The sequence below is a fragment of the Somniosus microcephalus genome, chromosome 4 (genome assembly GCF_052327205.1).
Source record: "Somniosus microcephalus isolate GS21.2 chromosome 4, FLI_Smic_1.0, whole genome shotgun sequence".
NCBI lineage: Eukaryota > Metazoa > Chordata > Chondrichthyes > Squaliformes > Somniosidae > Somniosus > Somniosus microcephalus.
Genome location: NC_140990.1, coordinates 249,235,692 through 249,254,836, shown reverse-complemented (window position 1 = coordinate 249,254,836; position 19,145 = coordinate 249,235,692). Strand labels below are relative to the sequence as shown.

General features: G+C 46.1%; 1 protein-coding gene across 1 annotated transcript in view; it reads right to left on the bottom strand.

Annotated features, from left to right (window-relative positions):
• Positions 1 to 19,145, bottom strand: part of LOC147120358 (dynein axonemal heavy chain 11-like) — a 173,802-nt gene that overhangs the window by 116,965 nt on the left and 37,692 nt on the right. Inside the window, exon 10 of the mRNA XM_085984222.1 lies at positions 5,906 to 6,067. Within this exon, the coding sequence (XP_085840348.1) occupies positions 5,906 to 6,067 (162 nt within the window). The remainder of the gene's footprint in view (positions 1 to 5,905; positions 6,068 to 19,145) is intronic.

The following is a 19,145-nucleotide window of genomic DNA, read 5'->3' as shown; positions in this document are numbered from 1 at the left end:
TCCAAGCGGCATCATAGTCTTCGATTGAAGAACATCATGGCTGGAGTTTGGTTGGTAACCGCATGTGTCGCATTCCGGTAGGCAAACAAGAAGTTGTCCACCTTGTGTTGTAGGGGTATCTCTTCATTACACATTGCCTTGATAGCCTTCTTGAATGTTTGGACAAACTTCTCGGCCAATCCATTAGTGGCTGGATGATATGGGGCAGATGCGTAATGCTTAACACCATTGTTCTTTAAGAACCTCCGGAACTCTTCAGACACAAACTGTGGTCCATTGTCAGAGCAAATCTGTTCAGGCAGCCCATTCCTGGCAAATATGGTTCGTAAAACTGTGATAGTTTTTTCCGTGGTGGTTGAGGACATTTTTATTACCTCTGGCCACTTTGAATGTGCATCCACCGCAATTAAAAACATCGAGTCCATGAAGGGACCAGCAAAATCAATGTGCACCCTTTGCCATGGAGATGAGGGCCACTCCCGTGGATGCAGAGGAGCTTGTGGTGGGGCGTTTTGGACCTTCTGGCATCCTGCACAGCTCTTGGTCATCTCTTTGATTTCTCTATCGATTCCCAGCCACCACACAAACGCTCTGGCTAAGCTCTTCATTTTTACCCCACCCAGATGACCCTCATGAAGCTCATTGAGCACTCTATCCGTCAACTTAGGTGGAATTACTACTCTGGATCCACACATCAAGGTTCCTCTGCACACTTGACAGCTGTTCTCTTCTCGGCGAGAATGCTGGCAGCAGTGGTTCGCCATGTGCTGGCCATCCCTTCACCGTTAAATCATAGACCCGTGATAGTGTCGAGTCATTCCGTGTTTCCTTTTCTATGTTTGCATTCCTCACAGGAAGACATTCGACTATGGTCGAGTGGAATAACTCCATTGGATCCACTGCAAGGTCTTCTTCTTCCACCGTCGGCAACGGTAGACGTGACAATCCATCAGCATTTCCATGCTGTTTAGTTCCTTTGTACTCGATGTCATATTGGTGTGCCCCTAGGAAAAGGGATCATCTCTGCAGCCGTTGTGCTGTCATTATCGGTACGCCCTTCTGAGGGTTGAAAATGGAGACAAGAGGTTGATGATCGGTTAGCAGAGTAAATTTTTGACCGTGCAGATAGTGATTGAACTTCTTCACCCCCCACACTAGGCTGAGGGCCTCTCTGTCAATCTGGGCGTAGTTATGCTCGGCAGAAGTTAACGAGCGTGACGCAAAAGCTATCGGCCTCTCCAAACCATCAAGGAATTTATGTGACAGTACCGCCCCAATGCCGTAGGGAGACGCATCACACGCCAGCCTGATTGGCAGTGCTGGGTTGTAGTGAGCCAATACTTCCTTTGAAGTGATTAAGTCCTTACTCTTCCGAAAAGCACGCTTACAATCATCGCTCCATTTCCATGCTACCCCCGTTCGTAGCAGGGCGTTCAGTGGGTGCAGAATTGTCGACAAATTCGGCAAAAACTTATGATAGTAATTCACCAACCCGAGGAATGACCTCAGTTGCGACACATTTTCAGGCGCTGGGGCCTTAACAACCGCTTCAATTTTGTCAGGGGACTTATGTAACCCCTCTTCATCAATCACGTGGCCACAATACGATATCTGTTTCTTAAAAAATTCGCACTTGGGGCGGTTGGCTCGCAGCCCATGTTCCCGTAGTCTAGCGAGCACCTGTTCTAGGTTGTTAAGGTGTTCACTGTCATCTTCACCTGTTACAAGGATGTCGTCCAAGTAACACTGAGTCCCCGGAATCCCTTGCAGGACTTGTTCCATCGCTCTTTGTCATATCGCCGGAGCCGATGCTACTCCGAATACCAATCGATGATACTGGTAAAGACCTTTGTGAGTGTTTATCGTGAGATACTTCCTAGAGGACTCTTCAACCTCCATCTGCAAATATGCTTGTGCTAGGTCAATTTTTGTAAAACGCTTTCCTCCAGACAGCGAGGCGAAGATGTCTTCTATCCTTGGAAGAGGATATTGTACTGTGCGAAGGACAGGGTTCACCGTCACCTTGAAATCCCCACAGATGCGAATCTTCCTTGGCTCTCCGGACTTATTGCTTAACGTTTTCTTCATGACAGGAACGATGGGTGTCGCCCACTCGCTCCAGTCGACCTTAGACAACACGCCCGCCTTCTCCAGATTCTCCAGCTCTGCCTCGACAGCTGGGCGAATTGCATATGGTACCGGTCTCGCTTTCAAAAACTTGGGAACTGCATTCTCTTCTATTTTTATCGAGGCGGTTACGCCTTTAAGCGTGCCCAGTTCTTGTTGAAATACCTCTTTGGCGTTAGCTAAGATTGTTGACAATCGTCCAGGAGTGACGTCGTCACCTTTTTTACCGTCCACCGTCACTGCATGAATGGAATGCCAATCTAAGTTTATCTTCCTGATCCATTCCCGTCCCAATAACGGTGGTCCACCATTTGGCAGTATGTAGAGATACAATTTCCGTATTTTCTTGCCATTGTATTCGACCGGCACCCTTATTTTTCCTCTGGGGTATACTTTTTGCCCTGTATACGTCGTCAAGACGATGGATGTCTCTCTCAAGGGTATGTGTGAAAATAGCCGCTCGTAGTCTCGTCGATTCATGACGGTTAGCGCTGATCCTGTATCCAATTCCATTTTAACTTGGGACCCTGCTATCGTGAGGGTGACCCAAATGGTTCGGTGATCCTCTTTTGCGATTACATTGTGAAGTTTGAGACAGCTTAATCTCCTGTTCTCGGATTCACTATCGCTCATCTGGTCTTCGGAACTACTGTTCGTCATCTTTTGTACTTTCTTGTACGGTTCCTTAGTAGCCTTTTTGTTGTCGCTGGTCTTCTTCCCAGACCTACAAACTCGTGCAATGTGTCCAATCTTCCCGCATTGTCTGCATATTTTGTCTTTGGACCAGCAGTCCTTCTGGTCATGGTTAGTGTTCTGCCGCAGCGATAACATTTTGCAAATCCCTGTGTCATTTCGTGGGTGCCGTATTCCTGTGGTTTTTGTTGAATTTCTGCAGCTCCCCTGGCTGCTGCTTCATACGATACTGCCACGCTGAAAGCCTTATCTAGCGTCAGCTCTTTTTCTGCGAGTAACTTCTTCTGTGTTCCTTCACTCAGGAGTCCACAGACAAATTTGTCCCGTAGGGTATCTGCCAGTCCTGCTCCGAACTGGCAGTGCTTTGATAGCTTGCGTAGTTCCGTAAGATACTCAGCATTGCTCTCATCTTTGTGCTGAGTTCTCCTGTGGAATTTAAATCTTTCTGCTATCAACAGCGGTGCAGGGTTTAAGTGTTCCTGTAGAACAGCAACAATTTCATTAAAACTCTTTGCCTTCGGTTTGGCTGGAGTAATCAGATCCCGCAATAGGCCGTACGTTCTAGCGCCCATTAAGTTTAGCAATATCGATGCCTTTTTCCCCTCCGCTATTTCGTTTGCCTCGAAATATACCTCGACTCTTTCCACATACGTGGTCCAGTCCTCTAATGTGTTATCAAAAGCAGTGATACAGCCAGTCTTCGGCATCTTGCAAATCTAAAATGGCGCCTCCCGCGCTTTGCCTTCTTCCCCGATTTAACAAAATGGCGCCTCCCGCGCTTTGTCTTCTTCCCCGCTGTTGTTAGCGCTGCTTTCCACGGTTTCCTGCGCGTTAAATATTGATTCTTTTTCTTTTATTATTTTCTCGTCGTGGAGCGGACCCTCTGGGACACTTCCCTCCCTCTTCTTAGGTCCGAACGCTGCCCGGCTTCGAAACACCGGCCGCGCCCTGTGTGCTCCACCCTCTCTCTCTCTCTTTGCTTCCCGACTCGCTGCCCGGCCCCGTTGAAAAGCCACCCGATCGAGCTTCAGCCCACCGCAGCCCAGGAAGGATCAGAGCACTACCTGCCACCAGCCCGATTAGCTGGGAAACCACGGACCGAGGAACCCAGCCTGGCTCTGGACAATCTCTCCTGCAAGTTTTGAACCCGATGATTGACGGTCGACGCCCGTTTCTCAAGTTTCAATGGACTCTTTTTTTTCTTTCTTCTGGCTCCGACCTTCAACAACGTCGTCGGAGCTGCTGCCGAGTTGCAGGTAAGTACGTTTCTTACTCGTCGCCAGTGTTAAGTCCGTGAATGATTGAGGCACGGACTAGCAGGAGAGAAAACAAACAGATCTTTACTGGTGAAAGGTAATAACGAAACTAAACAACAGAGGCTCTCTAGCGCCTTTTATACAGGGGTGGTCACTGCCGGTACTGCAATCTGAGACCAGTTATTCTCTTAAAGGTACATACACAACAATCTGCACAAAAGGATGTGTCTGCTACATCAATATCCAATGTCTAAATCATGCCTTTACTCTCCCACAGGACCATCGAGCGCCCCCCTCCCCATGGAGGTTGCCATCCTATCCACGGAGGTGCGTTCATGCGTCATTGCCGATGTACAGATGGACTCCTCCATTCTATCCACACTTGCACTAACCCTGGAGCCAAACCCTTCCAGAGACTCCTGTACTTGTTCCTGTATTTCCCGAACTGCTCTTTTTCCGGTCCCCATGATCCAGGACGAAGAGCCAGATGACTCCTCAGAGGAACCTGAAGCCTCTGAGGGAGCAGCGTCATCAGGACTCTGCACCCAGCACCAGCGCAGCAAAGCACACCTCGGTGGGGCCCTCGCGAGTTAGAGTAGTGTTGTCACCTGGTCTATCACAGCGCACAAGTGAGCATCAGTAGATGGTGGAGATAGTGACAGCGACAGCAGTGGAGAGTCCTTGGCGGAGGTCGCAGCAATCTCCTAGCTCTGCTGAGCTGCGTGCAGACGCTGTGCCTCTGGGGATATCCAGAAAAAGAGCAGTTTGGGAAATACAGGAACAAGTGCAGGAGTCTCTGGAAGGGTTTGCCTCAAGGGTTAGTGCGAGTGTGGATAGAATAGAGGAGTCCATCTGTAACATCAGCACTGCCTTGGTGGAGGCAATGGCGCATGAACACACCACCATGGATAGGATGGCAACCTCCATGGAAAGGCTGGCTACCGCCATGAAGGAAATAAGTTCCTAGAGTCAGGAAAACATAGTGACTGTTCAAAATAGATAGTCATCTCTGGAGGAGAGATGGGCAGCTATTGAGCAGAGAGACCAAAGCTTCATGGACGTCCTTGTGATAAGGACTGCCAGTGCAGATGCGGGTCCTCATGGCCCAGCTGATGTGCAGCAAGGTGCTCTCCAGCCACTTGCCAGCACTGAGGTGTGGCTGACCCATGAGAGGGACGTTGTTGACAGGCCACAAGGAAGTGTGGGCTCCTCTCCAAGCGCTCACACGACCATGCCACTGCGGAGCCCTCGGTCAGAGACCCACTTTGCAGAGCCAACTGAGATGGCCGTTTCAGACCCTGCACAGCTGCAGCAAGAGCAGACTGTTGAAGAGCTCTCCCAGGCTCCCAAACCCAGAGGACGCCCACCAAAGGCGTGTAAGCAGGCGCAGCATCCTAGTCAGCAAGGTGCCTCTACATCTGCTGAAGCCACAGGGGAAGCACCATGTAGAAGCACGCGTAAGAGAAAGATTAAGCACCTATAGTCACAAGGGGACTCACGTGGGCGTTTTGTCTATTTTTTTCTGACTGTTCTTGGTTTGTGATCCTTTTGTCATATGGTAAAGAAACATTATGGCAAACAGTTGATTGTGTCGCCTGTGTGTTCTGGGAAATGGCAAATGCACATTAAGGGCTCAGAGCGACTTGCTTTTGTAATGCTGATGGTAAAAGTGATAGGAAATAACCGGGTATAGCAGAGATGATGTATAACACTGGACAAATGTCGCCTACAATTACAGAGCCATATGGTAGCCACCTATGGTTGCACTTGAGATAATTTTTTTGAAACAAAAAAATTCTCTACTTAAATACCACAGCATTGGACTTTACCTCAAAGTATCTCTTTGCCGTATCAATAAGGACTTTGTAAAAGTGTTCAATATCTTTTTCTTCCATTAGTTTGTCAGCATAGACTCTGGATGATTCATGAAGCCATAAAGGAATCAAGTCTGTAGGCAGCTGTACACAATCTGGAGTTACAAAAAGGATACCCTAGAAACCAAATAAAATGTTGGTAAATATTCTATGTATAAGAATGATTCCTTGTGTTTTTTAGAAAAATAATTATGTCGCGGATTTTCCAGAGTCAATGACCGCGTACATGGCCATAAGTGCCCCGCAAGTTTCAGGTTTCCGCATGCGCTGCGCATGCGTGAAAACCCGGAACTTGCGATCTGTCAAGTGTCAGCTTGACATATCAGCTGCATCCCTGGGAAAGGGACATTCGCTGGCGGAGAGTTGGGCTATTTGTTCAACTACTGCCCAGCGAAGAGGGGCCTACCTGTGGCCGGGACGGTGCTAATTAAAGGCGAGGTGCCGGGGGGCCATTTTTCTTGCTGGCCGCCTACCAGCACCTGCCCCCTCTGCCGTCCCCGGCCTCCTGGCCCGCACCCCCTGCGGAGGGCCGGCTGCGCTCCATGAGCCCGGTACTTCTCTTGAGTGCCGGGCTCTTTTGCCAGCACTCAGAGATCCCCGGTGGCCCAGCTGGGCCCCCTTTAAGAAGGGGAGGAAGGCCTGCAGTACTGCGGCACGTAGCACCACGATATTCCCTCGCAGTGCCCCAAGAGGGAGGCAGGGCACTTCCAGTAGCGCCCCGCTTCCTTCTTGGGGCGCTACCACTTAATTTCGGCCGCGGGGGCGCTAAAAGTAGCGCCCCGGCGAAGTTAGCGCCCCAAAAGGGGCACGACTCAATTTCCCCTCCCATATTTTTCAAAAAATTAAATTTTTGTTTCAAATATTTAATTAAATGGCATTTTAATTAATTTTAAATATGTAATTAAAAAAAAAATTATTTCATGTGTTTGTGTATTTTTTTTTTTTTTTTAAGTGATCCCCATCATACTTATGGGAGTTCCATCCCATAAGTATGAATAGGGATATCATTATTTTACTGGTTGGGCCAGCCCACGTGATCCCAGGGGCGCTTGCGCCCTTGGGATACGTGAGCCTCTGCCCGCGCGTACTAGGAGAGACCCAGGATCGTAAGCCTCCGTATATCCCGGGCCACCAGGTAAATGCATAGATAGTTTACAGGTCGGAGGCATCCGCCCACGGGAAGCCTCCGATCGCAAATGTTGGGCCAATATTCTGCTGCTACAGTACTATGGATACAGACAAAATTAAGATATTTGGTTCTCATGTGTGAGTAGATTCTACAGCAAAAGTTGCAGAGATTGAACTGGCTGAAAAGGAAAAAATTTAAGGTGGATCAAATCCTGAAATATGGGATTAATTGTTTTATCAATAGACTTATTCTGCTGCTACAATCAAGTGTATAAACTTGATTGTCTCTTTAAGGCCACACGATCTACTTGCCATAAATAGATACACCCAGAGATCAACTGGAGACTAATTCTGCGGATGTTTCTCCATTGAGGCTGTCTAAGGCTGAACCAGATCGTTTGCAACCTTGGTGACCTATTTGACCCTGGGCTGAGCTTCCAACCCCATATCCGCTCTTCCATCACCAAGACCGCCTCCTTCCACCTGCATAACATCGCCTGACTCCGCCCCTGCCTCAGCTCATCTGGTGCTGAAACCCTCATCCATGTCTTTGTCACCTCTAGACTTGACTATTCCAAAGGACTACTGGTCGGCCTCCCATCTTCCATTCTCCATAAGCTTGAGCTCATCCAAAACTCTGCTGCCCGTGTCTTAACTTGCACCAAGTCCCATTCACCCATCACCCCTATGCTTGCTGACCTACATTGGCTCCCAGTCCTGCAACGTCTCAATTTTAAAATTCTCACACTTGTTTTCAAATCCCTCCATGGCCTCACCACTCCCTATCTTTGTAACCTCCACCAGCCCTAAAACCCTGCAAGATCTCTGCACTCCTCCAATTCTAGCCTCTTGTGCATCCAAAAAGAGCTACAAAAAGGGAACGCGAAAGGAAATTTGCAAGGGATATCAAAATCAACACAAATTTTTTTATAATTATATTAGGAAAAAGAGGGTAGTCAGGAGTCAGGTTTGCCCCATACAAACTGAAAGTGATGATATTATCAATGATAATAAGGAAATGGCAGACATGTTGAATAATTACTTTGCATCAGTATTTACAGCAGAGGTCGAAATCAGGGATAGGGTCTCAATAAAATTAATGTAAGTAAAATAACAGTAATGAAGAAAATAATGGCACTAAAGAGTGACAAATCCCCAGGACCAGATGGTTTCCATCCCAGGCTTTTAAAGGAAGTATGTGAGTACATTGCAGATGCCCTAACTATAATCTTCCAAAGTTCTCTCAATTCAGGAACCATTCCCTTAGATTGGAAAATTGCGCATATCACTCCGCTATTTAAAAATGGTGAGAGAGGGAAACCAGGGAATTATAGACCAGTTAGTCCAACATCTGTTGTCGGGAAATTGCTAGAGTCTATAATTAAGAATAAGGTGACTGAACACCTCAAAAATTCTCAGTTGATCAGAGAGAGCCAGCATGGATTTTTGAAAGGTAGGTCATGCCTGACAAACCTGACTGAATTTTTTGAAGGTGTGACTAAAGTAATGGACAGGGGAAAGTCTATGGATGTTATTTATATAGACTTCCAGAAGTCATTTGATAAAGTCCCACATAAGAGACTGTTAACTAAGGTAGAAGCCCACAGAATTGAGGGCAAATTATTGACCTGGTTAGGAAATTGGTTGAGCGGCAGAAGACAGGCAGTAGGGATAATGGGTAGGTACTCAAATTGGCAGGAGGTGACTAGTGGCGTCCCACAGGGATCTGTGTTGGGGCCTCAACTATTCACAGTATTTATTAACAACTTAGATGATGGCATAGGAAGTCATATATCAAAATTTGCCAATGACACACAGATAGGTGGAACTGTAGGCAGTGTAGATGAAAGCATAAAATTACAAAGGGATATAGATAAAGTGTATGGGCTATGGCAAATGGATTTCAATGTAGGCAAATGTGAGGTCATCCACTTTGGACCTAAAAAGGATAGAAGAGGGTACTTTCTAAATGGTGAAAGGCTAAAAACAGTGGAGGTCCAAAGAGACTTGAGGGTTTAGGTACATAGATCATTAAAATGTCATGAACAGGTACATAAAATAATCAAAAAGGCTAATGGAATCCTGGCCTTTATATCTAGAGGACTAGAATACAAGGGGGTAGAAGTTATACTGCAGCTATACAAAGCCCTGGTTAGACCACAGCTGGAGTACTGTGAGCAGTTCTGGGCACCACACATTAGGAAGGATATAATGGCCTTGGAGGGAGTGCAGCCTAGGTTTACCAGAATGATACCTGGACTTCAAGGGTTAGAAACATAGAAGATAGGAGCAGGAGTAGGCCATTCGGCCTCTCGAGCCTGCTCCGCCATTCAATAAGATCATGGCTGATCATCCAAATTCAGTACCCTGTTCCTGCCTTCTCTCCATATCCCTTGATCCCTTTAGCCTTAAGAAATATATCCAACTCCTTCTTGAATATATTTAATGAATTGGCCTCTACTGCCTTCTTTGGCAGAGAATTCCACAGGTTCACCACTCTCTGGGTGAAGAAATTTCTCCTCATCTCTGTCCTAAATGGCTTACCCCTTATCCTTAGACTGTGACCCCTGGTTCTGGACTCCCTGACCATCGGGAACATCCTTCCAGCATCTAGTCTGTCTAGTCCTATTAGAATTTTATAAGTTTCGATGAGATCCCCTCTCATTCTTCTAAACTCCAGCGAGTACAAGCCCAATCGACCCAATCTCTCCTCATACGTCATTCCTGCCATCCCAGGTATCAGCCTGGTGAATCTTCGCTGAACTCCCTCCATGGCAAGAACATCCTTCCTCAGATAAGGCAACCAAAACTGCACACAATACTCAAGGTGCGGTCTCACCAAGGCCCTGCACAACTGCAGCAAGACATCCTTGTTCCTGTACTCAAACCCTCTCGCTACGAAGGCCAACATACCATTTGCCTTCTTAACTGCCTGCTGCACCTGCATGCTTACTTTCAGCGACTGGTGCACAAGGGCCCCCAGGTCTTGTTGCACTTCCACTTCGCCCAATCTTTTGCCATTTAGATAATAATCTGCCTTCCTGTTTTTGACACCAAAGTGGATAACCTCGCATTTATCCACATTATATTGCATCTGCCATGCTTCTGCCCAATCACCCAACCTGTCAAAATCATACTGGAGTTTCTCGGCATCCTCCTCACAGCACACACGCCCACCCAGCTTTGTGTCGTCTGCAAACTTGGAGATATTACATCTAGTTCCCTCATCCAGATCATTAATATATATTGTGAATAGCTGGGGTCCAAGGATCGATCCCTGCGGTACCCCTCTAGTCACTGCCTGCCACTCAGAAAAAGAGCCGTTTATTCCAACTCTTTGCTTTCTGTCTGCCAACCAGTTCTCTATCCAAGTCAATACCTTGCCCCCAATCCCATGTGTCTTAATTTTACACGCTATTCTCTTATGCGGGACCTTATCGAAAGCCTTTTGAAAATCCAAATACACCACATCCACTGGTTCTCCCTTATCTATTTTACCAGTTACATCCTCAAAAAATTCCAGTAGATTAGTCAAGCACGATTTACCCTTTGTAAAGCCATGTTGACTTTGTCCGATCCGGTCACTTTTTTCCAAGTGCTCTGCTATTACATCCTTTATAATGGACTCTAGCATTTTCCCCACTACCGATGTCAGGCTTACCGGTCTGTAATTCCCCGTTTTCTCTCTACCACCCTTCTAGAACAGTGGGGCAACTTTAACTGCCCGCCAATCCATGGGTACTGTTCCAGATTCTATCGAAATTTGGAAGATGACCAGCAATGCATCTACTATTTCTAGGGCCACTTCCTTAAGTACCCTAGGATGTAGATTATCAGGCCCTGGGGATTTATCGGCACTCAATCCCATCAATTTCCCTAACAGCATTTCTCTACAAATACTGATTTCTATCAGTTCCTCCCTTTCATTATACCCTATGTTCCCCGACATCTCTGGGAGGTTATTTGTGTCCTCCTTTGTGAAGACAGAACCAAAGTATGTATTTAATTGGTCTGCCATTTCTTTGTTCCCCATTATAAATTCCCCTGATTCTGACTGCAAGGGACCTACGCTTGACTTCACCAATCTTTTTCCCTTCACATATCTATAAAAGCTTTTACAGTCAGTTTTTATGTTCCCTGAAAGCTTACTCTCATACTCTATTTTCCCCCTCTTAATTAATCCCTTTGTCCTCCTTTGCTGGATCCTAAACTGCTCCCAAACCTCAGGTTTACTGCTTTTTCTGGCCAAATTGTATGTCCTCTCCTTGGATCTTATGCTATCCCTAATTTCCCTTGTTAGCCACGGTTGAGTCACCTTTTTGTTTTATTTTTATGCCAAACAGGGATGAACAAATTCTGTAGTTCATCCATGCGATCTTTGAATGTTTGCCATAGCCCATCCACCGTCAACCCTTTGAGTGACATTCCCCAATCAATCCTACCCAACTCGCACCTCATACCATCGTAGTCTCCTTTATTTAAATTCAGGACCCTAGTCTCTGAGTCAACTATTTCACTCCCCATCTTAATGAAGAATTCTATCATATTATGATCGCTCCTCCCCAAGGGGCCTCGCACAACAAGATTGCTAATTAATCCTTTCTCATTACATAATACCCAGTCTAAGATGGCCTGATCTCTAGTTGGTTCCTCGACATATTGGTCCAGGAAACCATCCCGTATACACTCCAGGAATTCCTCCTCCACAGTATTGTTAATAATTTGGTTAGCCCAGTCTATATGTAGAGTAAAGGCACCCATGAGAACTGCTGTGCCCTTATTGTACGCTTCTCTAATTTCCCATTTAATGCCATCCCCAACCTCCGCATTACTGTTTGGAGGTCTATATACCACTCCCACTAAGGTTTTCTGCCCCTTGGTATTGCTCAGTTCTACCCATACAGATTCCACATCATCAGAGCTAATATCCTTCCTTTCAATTGTGTTAATCCCCTCTTTAACCAGCAATGCTACCCCACCTCCTTTTCCTTTCTGCCTATCTTTCCTGAATATTGAATACCCATGTTGAGTTCCCAGCCTTGGCCACCCTGGAGCCATGTTTCCGTAATCCCAATCATATCGTATTCGTTTACCTCTATTTGCACAGCTAATTCATCCACTTTCTTACGAATGCTCCTCGCATTAAGACACAAAGCCTTCAGGCTTTTTTTTTTTTTTTTTTTAACGCTCTTAGATCTTTTAGAATTATTATTTATAAGTTACGAGGCGAGATTAAACAAATTAGTGTTGTATTCCCTAGATTTTAGAAGGTTAAGGGGTAATCTGATCAAAGTTTTCAAGATATAAAGGGGAACAGATAGGGTAGATAGAGAGAAACTATTTCCACTGGTTGGGGATTCTAGGACTAGGGGGCATAGTATAAAAATTAGAGCCAGACCTTTCAGGAGTGAAATTAGGAAACACTTCTACACACAAAGCATGGTAGAAGTTTGTAACTCTCTTCCGTAAATGACAATTGTAAATTTTAAATCTGAGATTGCTAGCTTTCTGTTAACCAAAGGTATTAAGGGATATGGGTCAAAGGCAGGTAAATGGAGTTAGATCACAGATCAGCCATGATCTCATTGAATGGTGGAGCAGGCTCGAGGGACTGAATCGCCTACTCCTGTTCCTATGTTCCTGTCTCTGATTGTAATCACTCCACCATTGGTGGCCATGCCTTCAGCTGCCTAGTCCCCAAGCTTTGGAATTCCCTCCCTAAATCTCTCTCTTCTTTTTTAAGATGCTCCTTAAAACCAGCCTCTATGACCAAGCTGTCCTAATATCTCATGTGGCTTGGTGTCAAATTTTGTTTGATAATGCTCCTATGAAGCGCTTTGGGACATTTTACGATGTTAAAAGGGGCTATTTCAATGCAAGGTGTTGTTGTTGATTGGCAGCCACCTGTATTCTCTAGCTCCTACAGAAAATCAGAAGAAACCACCAGGAAATAACTGACTTTCTTTCTCTTTTTTAATATCTTTCTGTTAAGCGTTGGACAGAAATTGCCATGTTTGACAAAGTGTGATATCTACTTTTTATTTATACTAGCACCGATTCCAGTGAATAGGAGGATACATTATTTTATAAGGATAGGAATGTTATGCCGCATTAGGTGCAGAAACATGTGGCTCAGATGTCAGGACTAGAATGTTTACATTTTCTCACTTTAATTTTTTTAAATTAGTTTATGGGATGTGGTCGTCGCTGGCAAGGCCAGCATTTATTGCCCATCCCGAGTTGCCCTTGAGAAGGTGGTGGTGAGCCGCCTTCTTCAACCGCTGCAGTCCGTGTGGTGAAAGTACTCCCACAGTGCTGTTAGGGAGGGAGCTCCAGGATTTTGACCCAGCGACGATGAAGGATCGGCGATATACTTCCAAGTCAGGATGGTGTGTGACTTGGAGGTGATGGTGTTCCCATGCGCCTGCTGCCCTTGTCCTTCTAGGTGGTAGAGGTCGCGAGTTTGGGAGGTGCTGCCGATGAAGCCTTGGCGAGTTGCTGCAGTGCATCTTGTAGATGGTACACACTGCAACCACGGTACGCCGGTGGTGGAGGGAGTGAATGTTTAAGGTGGTGGATGGGGTGCCAATCAAGCGGTTTGCTTTGTCTTGGACAGTGTCGAACTTCTTGAGTGTTGTTGGAGCTGCATTCATCCAGGCAAGTGGAGAGTATTCCATCACACTCCTGACTTGTGCCTTGTAGATGGTGGAATGGCTTTGGGGAGGCAGATGAGACACTCGCTGCAGAATACCCTGCTCTTGTTGCCACAGTATTTATGTGGCTGGTCCAGTTAAGTTTCTGGTCAATGGTGATTCCCAGGATATTGACGGTGGGGGATTTGGTGATGGTAATGCCGTTGAATGTCAAGCGACAGTGGTTAGGCTCTCGCTTGTTGGAGATAGTCATTGCCTGGCACTTGTATCGCACGAATGTTACCTGCCACTTATCAGCCCAAGCCTGAATGTCGTCCCGGTCTTGCTGCATGCGGGCATGGACTGCTTCATTATCTGAGGAGTTGTGAATGGCACTGAACACTGTGCAGTCATCAGCAAACAGCCCCACTTCTGACCTGATGATGGAGGGAAGGTCATTGATGAAGTAGCTGATGATGGTTGGGCCTAGGACACTGCCCTGAGGAACTCCTGCAGCGATGCCCTGGGGCTGTGATGATTGACCTCCAACCACCACAACCATCTTCCTTTGTGCTAGGTATGAATCCAGCCAGTGGAGAGTTTCCCCGCCCCCCCCGCCCACCGATTCCCATTGAATTCAGTTTTACTAGGACTCCTTGATGCCACACTCGGTCAAATGTTGCCTTGATGTCACGGGCAGTCACTCTCACTTCACCTCATAATTAGATGATAACTAAAGGCCTCGATTTGCTTTCAAAGTTCAACCCATTTGTTTGTTTAAAGAAAGAATTCAAATTAGGATGAGGAACTACACTGTATGTACAGGTCTCTGTCTCAGTTTAGCATGCATTCTGAAGGTTAAAGAGTATTTACAATTCTAACTCCAGCTGAAGTTACAACAGGTAAATGAGTACTTTGCATCTGTCTTTACCAAGGAAGAAGATACTGCCAAAGTCATAGTGAAAGAGGAGGGAGTTGAGATACTGGACGGGATAAAAATTGATAAAGGAGGTACTAGAAAGGCTGGCTGTAATTAAAGTAGATAAATCACCAGGACCAGATGGGATGTACCCTCGGATGCTGAGGGAAGTAAAGGTGGAAATTGCGGAGGTACTGGCCATAATCTTCCAATCTTCCTTGGAAATGGTGGTGGTGCCAGAGGACTGGAGATTTGCCTTGGGACTTTTTACTACATTAAAGGCGCTATTTAAATACAAGTAGGTGTTGTTGTAAGGTTCCAGAAACCTGAAAGGGGGCATATCCTAGAATGGTTGCCAAGATGCACCCACTAGAAATCTCCAGCACTGTCCCCACTTGTCTTTCTGTGACCAGGGAGTGGTGCCTTTATTTCCCCATCAATGGTGGGTGTCCATGTCACTTGGGGGCCAGGGGCGGGGCTGTTGAAGAGGCTGGAAGGTCTAGCCGAAGAGTGACGTGCTGAGGAACGGTGCTGGATCTCCTTCTCCACATCCGTCCCCCCCCACCCCCACCCCAGAACCAACTTACAAATACCTCTTCTTTACCACCCCCACTGCTTTCTAAAAGGTACAAGTACAAAGGAATAGAGTTAAAGCTGCACTCCTTCTCATGTTTATTTCCTATTTTTGGAGTACTCATTTACATAACATGCTGCTGAAAAAAGTGATGCATTCTACTGTAAGTTTACAAAAAAATTTTTAAAAATAAAATCATCCCACATTTTCATAGGATGAATGATCATGCCTGTTCTGGATATGCACAAGAAAGCTTGGGGTAGAGTTTCTGCTTTGGGCGCAATCGGCAATCCATACGCAAATTGCGTCCAAAATTGCACCAGTTTTGAGAAGTGTTTTTTTCCTCAAACTTCTGCTCAAACTCATTTGCATATCACCAAACATAAAATCTGGCATGAACCAGCACAATTGGGCAGAGTTTTTGGACGTAATTTAAAAAAAAATATTTTGCTTTAAAAAATATTCCCTGGTGTATTTAAGAGTGGTAACAGTGGTGCAGCTTGATTAATACAGCTGAAAATGGGTTTATCACAAAAAATAAACATTTTAATCTAATCCACTACCTGTGAGTAACCCGGTTTTAAGTAACTGAAAAAGACTTAAACACTATACAGAAGCATTTGCTCTTTATATTGGTGCACAGTAGTCAGTTTCATAATTTAAAACAATTATATTCAAAACTTTTAGAATGTGCCTATTAGCGTCCTTTATGTGAATAGAAATGGTCTTGAGAAAAAATGCACTGGGGTCAATTTTATCTCGGGTGCGGGGAATTGGCGGTTTCCCCGAATTTAGTGATTCCCACACGATTCCAAATGGGTCGATGAGATTGATGCAATTTTAACTCAATTGGCCAGCGTGTGGGAAGCCTTGGCAATTGAGTATTTCCAGTCAGAAAGTCGCATAATATGACGCCATCATTGCTGCTGCTTTTAAGGTCCACAACAAGCCTTGCTTCCTCTGCAGGCTCCCAAACTTCACCATTAAGATGGCACAAGAGGCTGCAGAAGCAACGGCCAACGGGAGGGCCAGATCTGCCCCCAAATTTGATGAGGCTTCACTGCAGGCATTACTGGATGGTGCTAGGGCCCACAGGGAGGTCCTGTTCCCTTCTTCAGGGAGGAAGAGGCCTCCCAGCCAGGCCAAGGCTGTGTGGCTACAGGTGGCAGGTCAAGTCAACTGCTTGGGGCTCACACGAAGAACGTGGTTACAGTGCAGGAAAAGATTCCATGACCTTCTTCGCACTGGAAAAGTAAGTACTGTATGATGTTTCCATCACCCTCAATCTGATCCCCATTGCCTTTCCTCACCAGCACTCAGCTGGTCCTCAATTTAAATAAAGGAAACTACGATGGTCTGAGGAGCGAGTTGGGTAGGACTGAGTGGGGAATGGCGCTCAAAGGGTTGACAGTGGATAGGCAATGGCAAACATTCAAAGACCGAATGGATGAGCTGCAGAATTTGTTCATCCCAGTTTGGCGTAAAAATAAAATAAAAAAGGTGACTCAACCGTGGCTAACAAGGGAAATTAGGGATAGCATAAGATCCAAGGAGAGGACATATAAATTGGCTAGAAAAAGCAATAATCCTGAGGATTGGGAGCAGTTTAGGAGTCAACAAAGGGATTAATTAAGAAAGGGAAAATAGAGTATGAGAGTAAGCTATCAGGGAACATAAAAACTGACTGTAAAAGCTTTTATAGATATGTGAAGAGAAAAAGATTAGTGAAGTCAAGCGTAGGTCCCTTACAGTCAGAATCAGGGGAATTTATAATGGGAAACAAGGAAATGGCAGACCAACTAAATGCATACTTTGGTTCTGTCTTCACAAAGGAGGACACAAATAACCTCCCAGAGGTGCCGGGGAACATAGGGTCTGATGAAAGCGAGCAACTGAAAGAAATCAGTATTTGTAGGAAAATGGTGTTAGGAAAATTGATGGGACTGAAGGCCGATAAATCCCCAGGGCCTGATGGTCTACATCCCAGGTGACTTAAGGAAGTGGCCCTACAGATAGTAGATGCATTACTGATCATCTTCCAGAACTCGATAGACTCTGGAACGGTACCCATGGATTGGAGGGTAGCTAATGTTACCCCACTATTTAAAAAAGGTGGTAGAGAAAATGCGGGGAATTATAGACCAGTAAGCCTGACATCGGTAGTGGGGAAAATGCTAGAGTCTATTATAAAAGATGTAATAGCAGAGCACTTGGAAAGCAGTGACAGGATCGGACAAAGTCAACATGGATTTACAAAAGGTAAATCATGCTTGACTAATCTACTGGAATTTTTTGAGGATGTAACTGGTAAAATAGATAAGGGAGAACCAGTGGATGTGGTGTATTTGGACTTTCAGAAGGCTTTCGATAAGGTCCCACACAAGAGATTAGCGTGCAAAATTAAGGCACATGGGACTGGGGGCAAGGTATTGACTTGGATAGAGAACTGGTTGGCGGACAGAAAGCAAAGAGTTGGAATAAACGGGTCGTTTTCCGAGTGGCAGGCAGTGACTAGTGGGGTACCGCAAGGATTGGTCCTAGGACCCCAGCTGTTCACAATATATATTAATGATCTGGACGAGGGAATTGGATGTAATATCTCCAAATTTGCAGACGACACAAAGCTGGGCGGGAGGGTAAGCTGCGAGGAGGATGTCGGGAAACTCCAGTACGATTTGGACAGGTTGGGTGATTGGGCAGAAACATGGCAAATGCACTATAATGTGGATAAATGTGAGGTTATCCACTTTGGTGGCAAAAACAGGAAGGCAGATTATTATTTGAATGGCAATAGATTGGGAGAAGGGGAAGTGCAAAGAGACCTGGGTGTCCTTGTGCACCAGTCGCTGAAGGTAAGCATGCAGGTGCAGCAGGCGGTTAAGAAGGCAAATGGTATGTTGGCCTTCGTAGCAAGAGGGTTCGAGTACAGGAACAAGGACGTCTTGCTACAGTTGTACAGGGCCTTGGTGAGACCGCACCTTGAGTATTGTGTGCAGTTTTGGTCACCTTACCTGAGGAAGGACGTTCTTGCCATGGAGGGAGTGCAGCGAAGATTCACCAGGCTGATACCTGGGATGGCAGGAATGACGTATGAGGAGAGATTGTGTCGATTGGGCTTATACTCACTGGAGTTTAGAAGATTGAGAGGGGATCTCATCGAAACCTATAAAATTCTGTCAGGTCTGGACAGACTAGATGCAGGATGTTTCTGATGGCCGGGGAGTCCAGAACCAGGGGTCATAGTCTAAGGATAAGGGGTAAGCCATTTCTTCACCCAGAGAGTGGTGAACCTGTGGAATTCTCTGCCACAGAGGGCGGTGGAGGCCAGTTCATTAAATATATTCAAGAAAGAGTTGGATATGTTTCTTGAGGCTGAAGGGATCAAGGGATATGGGGAAAAGGCAGGGACAGGGTACTGAATTTGGATGATCAGCCATGATCACATTGAATGGCGGAGCAGGCTCGAAGGGCCGAATGGCCTACTCCTGCTCCTATCTTCTATGCTTCTATGTTTAGCAATCTCTTCCTGCACATCCCACTAGACACTCACATCCATGCACCCTTACCCATTCCCTCTCTCTCTATGCTCACATTCACAGAACTATGCCACCATGCAGCCCTCACACTCCCTCTCACTCTGATGCTTTGAACACAACTGACAACACAGAGGGAGGGCCCTTGGTATTGCAACCTCACTCCATCTTTGTCTCCTTCTAAGTATCTATGCTATGCAATCTCTGCACTCACTCCTTCATTCTCACTCAACCTCCACTTGTCTCCCTCATTGCAGGAAAAGAGAGCTCACAACAGGAGAGAGCGAGCCAGGACAGGAGGCGGGCCGCCCTCATTAGCCCAGTTCACCCCCTGGGAGGAAGGCATCCTGGAGATTGCCGGGGCTGACCGAGATGTGGACGTTGGGGAAGGACAGGCAGGAGCATCCCC